The sequence below is a fragment of the Monopterus albus genome, unplaced genomic scaffold, assembly GCF_001952655.1.
Source record: "Monopterus albus unplaced genomic scaffold, M_albus_1.0 scaffold3.1, whole genome shotgun sequence".
Taxonomy (NCBI): Eukaryota; Metazoa; Chordata; class Actinopteri; order Synbranchiformes; family Synbranchidae; genus Monopterus; species Monopterus albus.
Genome location: NW_018127883.1, coordinates 1,311,516 through 1,323,769, shown reverse-complemented (window position 1 = coordinate 1,323,769; position 12,254 = coordinate 1,311,516). Strand labels below are relative to the sequence as shown.

The following is a 12,254-nucleotide window of genomic DNA, read 5'->3' as shown; positions in this document are numbered from 1 at the left end:
GCCTACTGGACAGAAAGATTCTTTTTAGATAGGATAGCAGCAAGGACTCGGCAAAGATTTACATCAACAAACATGCTTCAGAACGGTTTAACCCCTCACCTGTTGAACCTACCAGCTGTCTGCGACTCGTGGCTTGACCTGTGCTCATTGGTCGAATTGTGACAGAGTTTGTTCTGATCCTGGGGTTGTAAACCTGCCATAGAAACACAGTGGTTGAATATAACCAAGCACATTTATTCAATTGCTTAATATTTTTTCTACATTTCAGAGGCAAATATTTTACCCTTTCCTTCACCATATTTATGTGATAGTCAGTGGTCACTTTGCAGAATAAGATTTGACGTACAAAATGTATGATTAACTTATAAAACAATGTATTATTACTGATTAAACTACCCAAGAATATATAAAGTAATAAAGTTAGATACATTAAAATATTACTTTTAGTGACTATTTGCTGTTCAAACAGCTACAAAGGCGTTCATGTTTTGCTGATTGTTTTGATGCACACCCTGGACCTCAAGAATTAAAAGCTTAGGAGGTATTTAATCACTCACAAAAAATAAGGATTAACTTGCACATCTTTTCTCAAGCCTGGCATCAATGACAAAACTTATTGAGCTAACAGCCCAGAAGAGGTCCTCATTTGAATACTCTGCGGGTTGGGCCTGTGTCCTCCTCCCCCAGGATTGGTAGATTTCCAGGCTGCACAGCCACAGGCAGGAGCTCGCCCAAATCAGGGGGTAAGCTGCACCCCTCATGACACAGGATGTCATGGGCCAGATCTATTTCCTGTTAGTGGGTAAACAAAGAAGACTGTTAGAGGAAGACTGGATTTTTTTTATTTATTTTTTTTTTTTACCGGTCTTGTCACCAGAAATACAACCACATCTCCTCCCTCTTCAGACTGATGGATCTCCAGCACCAGACTGAGAGCAGAGCAGAAGTAGCTGTCACCTGTGCTGCTGAACACCACCTCCCCTGCACCTGGACTCTCCAGATGGATCACAGGCACTGCTGACCCAGAGAAGTGGGCCAGCTGCTTGCTTGTGGGCTCAATGGCTGTCAGGAGGACCACATGGAGCTCTGGCCTCTGTTGTGCGATCTCCTTCAGCAGACCCTGGAGCACATCAGTGGCTAAGGTCCTCTGGTTGGTCTGGTCCACAACTACCACACCGTAACGCTCAAGCAAAGGGTCTGACACCATCTCTCTCAGCAGTGTGCCATCTGTGCATTACCTGTGGAGGGTGATAAAAGGATGCTTGGGTTTAAAACACACAGGTACTTGACACACATGGTATTCAAATTCATAAAGCCTGAAATAAATCCTCAGGATTCTTTAATTTTAAGTCTCTAGGCTGAAACAGTGGAAAAGCATGTTCAGGAAATCCATTCAGCACACCTCAGAGTGGCATCTTAATGAAAGGCACTTTATCTACACTTCAGCCTTGCCCCTGTTAGTGTAATTTACTCTGATAATTAGTCTGGGAAATTAATCCTTTCATACCTACTGGCTGCTTGTTTATCTCGTTTCCCTCCCCTTAATGTGCTGAGTTCCTTTGTTCCCTAGCTGACTTATGAGGGACCCACATGAGGCAGTGTGACATATGGGTGGACGGGGAGCCAGGCAGCTGTGGAAGAGCCCTTGAAAAGAGCCCCCCTCAAACCTTTTGTTCACTTCTCTCTTGAGAATGAGGAAGGGCGGGGTGATTTAGCTGTGTGTGTCAAGACTATGCATTATTGTAACCCAGCAGGAGAAACAGAGGTTACATCTGTGTAAGTAGGGAATACTGTTTTAACATACCTGAGGACTGTGTCATTAGTGCAGCATGTTTCCAAAGGGATGCTGTAACCAACTTCATGGCCAATGTTGACATCCATTTCAACAGCCACTCTTAAAGCGAGATCTATCGCCTGCTGCTCATGAATCTGGGTACAAACCACCATGCCATGCTGGAACTCGACTGACAGGCAGAATTCAGCACACCACTGGGGAATCTGATTCAAATTAAGAGATAAGTTGTTTACATCACAGAAGCTGATAGTAAGAATATCTCCCTGTAACAAGGTTGAATCTGCTGCTGCATGAATGAAATATACAATATTTCCCATGGCCACACAACCTAAAGTGTCAAGTGTTACCATAGTACTCACTTGAGAACTCCTCCCAGTTTTAGCGGAGCCACTGACAATGACAAACTGTCCTTTGGTAAATGTGTCCATGAATTCACACTTTACTTTCCACACTGGCAGCTTTTTTTCTTTCTTTCTTTCAGCAATTTGTAAAAGCTGGAGGAATAAGGCAGTCCATCAAACCGATTAAGCTCCAAAATATCACCATACTCTGTCTCCTTGACTCAAAGCTTCTATGTCTGAACAACAGGGGGATTTTCTCTCAAAGCGATCCTCTCCACTTAAACTGGTAACGTCCTGTGCCATCACAAGAGAGCTCCCAGTCTGTCCAGTTTAGTCTTCATTTACAGATCGACAGGAATGAAGTTTGGAAATCTCCAGCTCTCAGTAAACTGTTGGACAGCACACAGACCGCCTCTGCAAGTGAAGCCAAATGAAAGGCTCACTAGGCGGCCAGCCCAGTGTTGCCATGTGGCCACTAATCCCATAGAAGTGCCTTCATCAACAGATGACACACACACACACACACACACAAAGAGTAGTGTCAGAACAGACATAGATAGAAATTCAGAGGGGTCTGGTGTTTACAATAAGAACTGGCTCACACACAGGGGCCACATAGCGTAAAACACATTTATTTATCAACTATGGTTTAATGAGGTAATTTAGAAATAGATTTTCTCAGTGGTTGACAGACTGAGATAATTAATTTCTACATCTGAGGACCAACAAACGTGGCAGAAAATGAAGACCTGTTAAACTAAGAGGATAGCCCAAATGTTTGTTCCTCCACAGTGTTGCTACACCTACAAACCAGTTTTTCACCTGTAGAATTAAACCCCAAAAAACAAAACAAAACAAAACAAAAAAAAACTCATACTTGGAGATATTTTAAGATAAATGCTGACAATATCCTGACTGCAAGCTCTGTATGTAACAGAGGGGCACTCAGAGACGCACTATGTATGTGTCTGAGTTCACACACATAGTGGACAATTTGTCGAGGTTCCATGTGAATGAGACAACAATGCTCGATAAGGGCAACAAAATGAGTACAATTCAAGTTTAGTTTACATCAACATTAAGGTTTTTTTCTGTTTTGCATTTGTTCCCAGTGGTCTAAGTTAACAAACATTGGGGGAGCTGATCCTTAATCAGGACTCAAGGGCAACTTCATCCTTTGGTTTGAGGAGCACGTTAAGCCAAGATAAAGAGAAAACTGAAGAGAGGGAAGTGCCTCAGTGATGTAATGACCAGTATTGTCTGACAGGTGGCAGTGTTAAACCATTAGAGGAGACAAGAAATTCTTATATCTTGACACACTTACTGTATTTTTGTCAGTCATTTTTTTCTCATTTGCATTAATGTTCTAAGTGTTGTGTTTTTTTTTAAATACAGGAAGGTGATACATGTTCATCTATGTCCAAATAAAAGCAGATATTATGGTGTCAATTAATTATTCATATTCATCATATGGTGAACATCCCTTTCCTCATGAGTCCTGGTTTATCTTGTTTGGTTTCTCTAAAGCTAAGTATAGTGAAAATGAAATAAAAATGACTTTTAAACAATCTTCAGGAACTTTTATTTTGCTCTGACTTCACCAGTAAAATCTCTCAGTTTAAATGATGTCCTGAAACATTTGTTTCTGGCCTAAAGCTTAAGAGTGAACATTTCCAATTCATGTTTTCACCATCCAATGTAAAAAGGGCCGTGGTCTCAAAGCAGTTCTTATATTACAGTTCTTGTAAAAAGAAACAAACAAAAAAAAAAAAACTGAAGAGAAATTATAATTGACATACAATATTTACACTTTACAATGGCTTTTGTTACAGTTATGCAAATAAACATGGTACATTTAGGATTTACAGATGGCATAAACATAACGACTAACGACTAATCCACACGGCAATAACAAATTATTTCCACCAGGGAGCAGTTACTCTGTCAACTTCCGCACACTTAATGTACACAGGTGCAGTATGCAGGGCTTCATTGACCTCAATCATTCTGCACTGATAAAAAGAAAAGCACTGCATTTAGATACACTGCAAATACAAAACGCATGATCCAAAGTGAACACTGACACAGGAAAAAAAAACTGTGCTATAAACTATTTAACAGTTGAATTCCCCCCTTGTTTAACAGCAATTTGACAACAAATAACATCAAGGAAAGCGCTTAACTCAAAGTACAACGCCAAGCTCTGATTCCAATAAATGATGCCATGAATGCATGAATAGAATCCAAATGGAATATTATCAAGGCAAAAAAACCCAAAACAAAACAAAAAAAAAACACAGGACAGATATGGGAAAACATCATGTTGGACACAGCTGAGGAAGGACTTGGAAAGCTTGCAGCACTGAAGTCATTCTCCCTGGCTCGCACAATTGAGGACAAAGTGAACGTTACTGTTAAACATACAAACACCAGAGTTAATGTGGGAGTATTTGGTGTTGCTGTAATTCTCTGGAACACAATCTGTCAAATCTGGGCCTCTGCAGCGTATGCCAACATCCAGAGAACACGTGGGGCATCCAACACATGCCCCGAGCAGTGTGTCAGTCTAAAATGTGTGAAAAGTACCTTCCTGTTTGTACTTCACTGCAAAAGTGAACTTATAAGGGAATAAAGAAGCCTGACTGTGAGACTGTAAAATGAGCTGATCGGATAATGCCACAGTCTGGGGCTTTAATACGAGTTCAACTATTTCAATATGGATCATGGAGCCTAGCCTAAAGCTGTTGTCATTTTATTTAAGAAAAATGATTTGATGAATATCAATTTTTCAGCACCATGACAGCATAAAACATGTATTTGCCGAGTTGTGCTTCATTCAAGCAACTTCAGTGGTTTTAAAAAACATTTCAGCATTTCATTTGAGGAAAAAAAATGTATATAAAAATCAACAAAGAATGCATATGACAAACTTCTAAACTTGTCCATGGGGAAAATCACTCTTGGTCAGAGTGTTCTGTGCACAAACTGGTCAAATCAAAGTTAAATAGTTAAATAGATAAATAGTTCATTGGTACCTGAGCGACAACAACAAAGCACCTTTTAGAGGCATAGCACAGAGTTCTGATGTTAGGCCCCTTTCATTAGAAGCTCTGTGACACTTTTAACTGTTCGAAAGCTCTTACAGTCTCGGCAATTAGTGCAAATCAAGAAAGTCTCCATCTGTTGGTAAAAGATCTACTCGTTCATGATGTCAAAGAGCTCAGCAGTCCTTATGAGCCTTTGGTGGTCTGTAGGGCAACACCGGCACAGGTCTGAAATGTAAACAAAAGCATGAATACATTGTCATTTCAGGAGTCAAAATAAAATGTTAGTGTGCATGTTTTTCTAATGCAAGAAAATCTCCTTTCAGACATGCACCTTTTTTTTTCCTTGTTAATGTGATGGCAATTTAACATGCTGGTCTCGTTAATGGTCAACAATAATAATGTAAAAGCTACAGCAGCACAATGTTAAACACAGATATTAAATGTACATTCTGGGGCAGCTGTAACTCAAGATGTAGAGTGGGCTGGCAGTTCGATCCTCGGCTTCTCCAGTTCACATGCCAAAGTGTCACTGGGCAAGATTCTAAACCCCAAGTTGCTCCTGGTGAATGAGTGTGTGAATGTTTGTATGTGCAAATGGGTGAATGATCAAATAGTATAAAGCACTTTGAGTGTGCTTCAGTGCATAGAAAAGCACTATACAAGTCCATTTAGCACTTAATGTCTTGTTTGCCTTACAGGATGAAGAACAGTGTACTAAATCTGTCACTTAACTATGACACAAAGACAATAACATTGATTTAATAAACCAGCAAGCACTGCAAATGAAGGGTTTTTCTGAGATCAGGCTAAAAATATTTCCCCCTTGTGATGTGGAGCAAAACAGGTTTTAAAAAAAGCCCTTGTATAACCACAGTCATGATCACACCGGCACTCCCAAGTGGAGTAAACCAACAGTGAAAAAATAAGTTGAAAGTCACTGCTGATTCAGCCTGTGACAGAACAGAAAACACTTCTACTTCCCTTCCACATCGAGGAAGCAATTTGGTCCTTTCCATAAACATCCTCTCATGATTCATGTCTGAATAAAGCTGTAACAATTTTGTACTGGACAAATACATTAAACCTGTGACTTTAACAGACAGATGAAGCCGCAGTATTATGTATTCTGTGTGTGAAAGGGGCTTTATGGATGTACGATCCCTGTTGTGTTGCACTGACCTGCTGGGCAAAGGGATGGTGGGTGGAGGTCTGGGCACAGTGGGGATAGGTATGGGGATGGGTCCAGTTCCAAGGATGTGGACCCCTGCTGCTGTGGTACTATGACCCAGCCGAGAGCTCCTCCCTAGTGGGTCTGCAGGTAGAGGTCTCTGGGGTGGACTGGGCTTCTGAAAGTCCTGAAGAAGAAGAAGAAGAAATTGACTTTTCAGTCCATCAGGTCAGTTTACTTGTATGCTATTTTCTAACGGACTCATTTGAAAGAAAAAAAAAAACACCACAAAGCACATTACTCTCATCTTGAGACACGATGAATGGGAACCTGGATAATATAGCTTATCATCTTTAAATATAGATTAGACACACAGAAGATATTTGAAGACATTTCACTAGAGGGCAGTGTGTTCCCAGTATCTTCTCTGAATTCCCACAGCTAACATAAGATGAATCCTTACTTCCTCTGCTCCTCCACCACCTCAGTGGCAGTGCTGCATGAGTGTAGGTCATCCAAATGAGTTGCCATCATGTATTACTAATCTCTAGCAAGGAGGTGAGGCAGCAATAAACATCTGCCTACAGATGCCTGGCTACCATCACACATGTATGCCTACAGTATATGTTCCCCAAGAAGAAAAAAAAAAGGTTTGCCACATTATACATTGATAAGACTCAAAGAGCTAAAAAGTTTAAAACATTCATGAATGCAGCCAAGATGTAACTGAGTTTGTCACATCAGTATAAAGTTATAAACCTGTGTTCAGTGCTGTGTCACCCAGAGGAGCAAAGTTTCCCCCAATGAAGGAGATGCCTGGGTAACTAAATAACCTCTAAAAGGATAGATTATCATATTATAGTATGTTGTGTTTTTCACGTCTTCACTACTGTATATGGCAAAAGTTTGTAGACACCCCAATCCAAATACACGTTTTAATGATTAGGGCCCCAGGTACCAACATTCTGACTAAAAAGCAACCTAAGGACCACTGTTCTTCCCACAGCCAAAGCTGGCATCTTCAAATAGCTTGTTTTATCCAGCCAAAAGTCCAAAACCAAAGATACAGTATGTAAATAACGATTGTAAAGTATTACTGATTATCAAAATACTGATTAACTGTTGCTGATTATGAAATACAGCCAATGTACTACTCCCTTATACGTAGCACAAGTTACACTTTAGTATATTATATGCCTACAGGTAGTTGGTAAAAGTGGTTAAAACTAAAATAATAATAATGTTATATGAAATAGTTTCCATTAACTATGGTGCACAGCACCAGCCACTTTATTGAGGAATAAATGTTTTTACAAACTCAAAATTAGTTAAATTCTCTGCAGACAACAGCCCAAAAGCTCCTCAGATGCCCCACAGAGTTTGAAATGTTATGATGCTTTAATATGATTGATCTGTGTTAACAGCACAGCAGGCCTGTTTTATGCTGAATCTACATTACAGCCCCGTGTAGACACTGTTTTTACTTGTTTAGGGCTAATAAGATTTACACACTAAGGGAGGATTTGACAGACTTTCAGATACAGTGTACCACCCACTGTGAACTTTAAGGATGACAATCTCCTAATGTGTAAATTACAGGTGGTTTAGTTTTCCCTCCCCACAAACACAGAAAATTGGGCTGTTTCTCAAAGATACGCAGAGGAAAACAAAGATGTAAATGCACAGATGCACTGCTTGGAATGCAAGAATAATCCAGGACCCATGTGCTTTCTAATGTCGCTCTTGGCAGAAAACCTCACACTATAACTGCATTCTTGGAGGTGTTCACATATCTTAATTCAAAATGAAGGATTGTACTGTCCTCTGTGGCCTAAATAAGATGTATGAGCCTTGGACTTACAAGCACCTTTCAAAATCCACCGGAGGAACTGGAAAAATGTGAGGATGTCTGGCCAAAAACAAAGCTATTTTTCAAAGTTCCTGAAAACACGGCGTCAGGAAAGGCATGATTTTCACCCCTCAGCAGTGTGATGCTGCAGTCTGCTTTAGAAAGCACCTGAACAGGATCAGAGCTTATTTACTTCACATTTATTGACACTACAGGTATCCAACATAAAATTTTCCTTCAGACCTGTTTGTGAAAATTCTCAGCTCTCATATTGTTTTCTTTTCACGTATAAATGCAGGATTCCCCTGGAATCACCTTGACATTAATGGGGTGCAGTCGGCACATAGGCATGGGATAGCCTGCAAAAAGGTCTGGTACAATAAGACATATTGGCACAGACAGCAGGGAAGGTTATGTCAAGTATTAAAACGATCTTGTAATACACTTTCTCTTCAAGGACTGATGCACTGTATGTCCTTGCTTGTCTGTTATTAAATCTTAACTGAATCTCTTCTTCTGTTTCTGACCTACATGTGCCATCTCTACTCCCTCCATCTGTTTCATTACAGTAAAATGAGCTAGTATATATTGGCAGGTAGCAGGGTTTCATTGTTTTGGCAGGCCAGCGAGTAGCCCATTTATAAAGCAAACAGAGGCATTGAGCTAAAGTGTATCTCCAGCCGGTGCACATCCATAGCGATCAATGGTGATATGCAGGACACCATAAAACTATCCACAACTGGATATGATGCCAGTTAAGTACAAATACAACTAGACAGCACTCGGAGACCGCAAACCTCTGCCAAGGCGGATCACTGTCCCTATACAGGCCATTACACCTAAAAGCAGTTTTCTTATGAACGTTTGACCTTCACAATATGATTCCTTGACCATGAAGACCTACCCCTTGTATTTGGAATCACACTGATATCATTGGTAATTTGAAAGTTATTCTAAAAAAACATAATTCATTAATGGCCATTTTCTTCTGGATCTAGCTCAGTAACTTGTGAAGATATGTCAAATTAGAATTTGATCTTAGTTGCAAGTCTATAACATTATTTGTTGAGCTTTCCATGAGCCCTATAATTTGAACATTCTGCATCACACATCCAGAATATTACTTGGGTCAAGATAAAAAAATTGGTATGTGATAGATCTCATGTTGATATTATCTTGCAATTTGTTGCCAAGCGCTGTAATCTATTTGTAGAGTTAGATGCAAAAATACTGAAATTGGTCACTAACCCACAATGATGAAGAATCCTTTAAAAAAAAAAAAAATCCTGGATCCAATGCTCACCTAAATGATTAACCTTGTGGGAATAAGAAGTTACACTACATGCCTTTCTCCAAGTGCTTCAAACTCTGGCTTCACACCTGGGACAATGTTCTACTCTTTAACAGAGAAAAAGTGTCACATCTCACAGCTAATCATCTGCCTGTGTGCCCTGCTGTGGCCCAGAGAGTGCCAGCATCCAGCACAACTCCCATTGCCGTGCTGGCATATGAAACGATCAGGTTTTGTATCCACTATTGTAGCAAACAGATGGATTTACTCTCTCCACTGCATCCGATACTGTTGGCTCAGCAAAAAGCAGCACCTTGCTCAGGAGTTAGGTCACAGGGAGGGAGAGAGATTTCATTTTGCTGTCGATATGTGGGCAAGCAAGCCAGGTGCAATGCAGACATGCAGTGAATCCCAGTATCCAGCACTTTAAAAATGACCACACATATGGCTGTATGGGTTTTACACCATTAACCACAATTTGCATCTAATTCACATTAGTGTAGAGCACCTGGGTTTTCTGATTGATTTGCTACGTTCCATGGTTTTTGTTCAATACAGTGTGAAAATCACAGACTTAAACTTTGCTTGACATAGGTAATTTATCACAGTAAACATATTTTCTGCTTTATGTATTGTTCACGTTACATTACTGTCATGTAGTAATGCAACGTGAGCCAGGACCCATTTGAAAACTCTCCATCTGTGTGCCCAAGGAAACTGTCACATCTGAGAAATGATCAAATCCTTGTTTGTCATTTATTTCACAGCTCTGATTTCCAGATAACATATGTCTTTGAGCTTGAAAGCAGCAGCTGTCAACATTAGAACTCGTGGAGAGATTGTTTTGTCAGCGACTGTTTACAAGGTCATGAATGTATTTCGAAACTCAAGTTAAAGTGACATGGATGAGAAATCTTTAGTTATGAGAAAAATTCAAATTTAAACATCTACAGTTCCATAATTTATGGACAAACTTCAACTGCTGAGGAAGTTCATGTGAAATGACAGAAACCTCCAGAAGAGCGAGATTGTTTTTCAACAACTTGGTCTAATTACAATGTTTTTATAGGAGCTGACTCAAATGTCAGATGTCAGAGTGTCCTTTAAACACACCCTCAAGGAATCATTACATGTCAGTGAGAATGTAACTTTGACACTGTGACCTATTTCAAGCAAGCTTAAAATCTCAGCATGTTTATTTTCACACTTTATTGCAAATGCATTGATAAGCAGTAGAAAGTCAATGTAGGAATCTGTGGCATGTATTTGCATTTATGGCCAGGAATAATGTGTGTTAAAATATTAATGGGCTATGCCATATACTATAAAGGGCAAGTTCCACTGTAAACTATTACAAAACAATTTATGCCTAAGAAAAAAACTGCAAACTTTGCAGAATAAGCCAACATATAGTGATCCAAGTCTGACAGTATAACCAGAAAGAATTTTTTTATAAAAGCATTTGTTAACATTTTTGCAAGCAAACCTGGTCTACTCTGTACGATGACTGCTCGAGAGGCAGACTGAGAAAAGGTGGCGCCCGAGGTGGTGAGAGAGACGTGTGGGCGGGCAGGACCCTGTGGTGGGCTGGGAGAAGAGGCAGGATGGGCTGGCCCACATTCAGCGACACTGGTATGGGCTGGCTGATGTGCAGGGGCTGGTAGAGGGGCAGTTTGCACAGGCTGTGAGAGTGGAAGTTGTGCGGAGGGAGAAGAGGCTCCGCACTCAGGAAAGATGGCTGAAAAGAGGAGGAAAGAAAGCTGTTTTCAGTAATTCCATCAGTTACGTATCATCTGCCCCTCGGTCTAATGCCAGGGATCGGCACGTCCAGGTCCCCGACCTTGTCTGCTGCCTGGTTTGCACTGTGCCCTGTCCTACACAAACACCTCCACCACCTCCGCCCCGGGGTAAAACCTGATTACACTGGAGGAAGTATACATCTCATCTAGCCTGGGAACCCCTTGAGGTTCCCCAGGAAAGCTGGAGGCTGTTGCTGGGGCAAGGGATGTCTGAGCACCTTGCCACCAGGATCCAGTGGATGTAAATCGATGGATGGATGAGTCACCTCTGATGGCAGGAGTGTACAGGCCTTTGTCACAGGTCTTCACATACCCAAGTGAATCCAAACACACTTGTTAGCCTTTTTTGACCCTGATGCTTCTTAAGTGGAGTCTCTTTTAATAATAATAATAAAAAAAACAACAGATTTTCCTGATTAAAACATTTAAAATATTACTTGAAAAAAATAATCAAACAAATGATCACAAAAATAATCACACATTCACCTCTTGCCTTGGTTATTAATTACTGAAAAACTTTAACTTGAGATATTATGATGATGTTCAGGCATAAAAAGTACAATTCCACTTTAGTCATAAAACTCTCATTAGTGTGAAAAGGCTGATGTCAGTCGGTGATTAAACTGGAAAATAACATTATAAGACATGACATTGAAATTGTAAATGCCAGAATCTGACCACATGTCCTAACCAGCTGTTACCCCTCCGCTTCTGAACGAACCAATAACACCTAAAATGGCCAGAAAGGATTTGGCTGCTGGAAACAAACACACACACACACGCACACACACACACACACACACACACACACACACACACACACACACACACACACAATGCAGATGTATTCAAATAAAACTGCTGTGATGCTTAGTGACATCTGGACATCAGCAAGCGGCTGAGAGGGTCGGTAATTAGAATGGACCGTCTCGTTTTCTCTGGTGGACAATACACAACTAAAGAT

At 40.5% G+C, this 12,254-nt stretch overlaps 2 protein-coding genes across 4 annotated transcripts in view; both read right to left on the bottom strand.

Annotated features, from left to right (window-relative positions):
* dhx32b (DEAH (Asp-Glu-Ala-His) box polypeptide 32b) overlaps positions 1-4,142 on the bottom strand; it is a 6,993-nt gene extending 2,851 nt beyond the window's left edge. The window contains 8 exon segments of the mRNA XM_020600617.1: positions 113-193; positions 558-566; positions 655-792; positions 848-1,238; positions 1,805-1,998; positions 2,155-2,262; positions 2,265-2,351; positions 4,077-4,142. Coding sequence (XP_020456273.1) covers positions 113-193; positions 558-566; positions 655-792; positions 848-1,238; positions 1,805-1,998; positions 2,155-2,262; positions 2,265-2,351; positions 4,077-4,142 — 1,074 coding nt within the window.
* Positions 3,731-12,254, bottom strand: part of adam12b (ADAM metallopeptidase domain 12b) — a 72,194-nt gene continuing 63,670 nt past the window's right edge. For all 3 annotated transcript variants that reach the window (XM_020604397.1, XM_020604391.1, XM_020604405.1), the window contains exons 21-23: positions 10,978-11,229; positions 6,363-6,538; positions 3,731-5,408 (exon numbers count right to left, since the gene is read on the bottom strand). In XM_020604397.1, the coding sequence (XP_020460053.1) occupies positions 5,357-5,408; positions 6,363-6,538; positions 10,978-11,229 (480 nt within the window). In that variant the 3' untranslated portion in view covers positions 3,731-5,356. The remainder of the gene's footprint in view (positions 5,409-6,362; positions 6,539-10,977; positions 11,230-12,254) is intronic.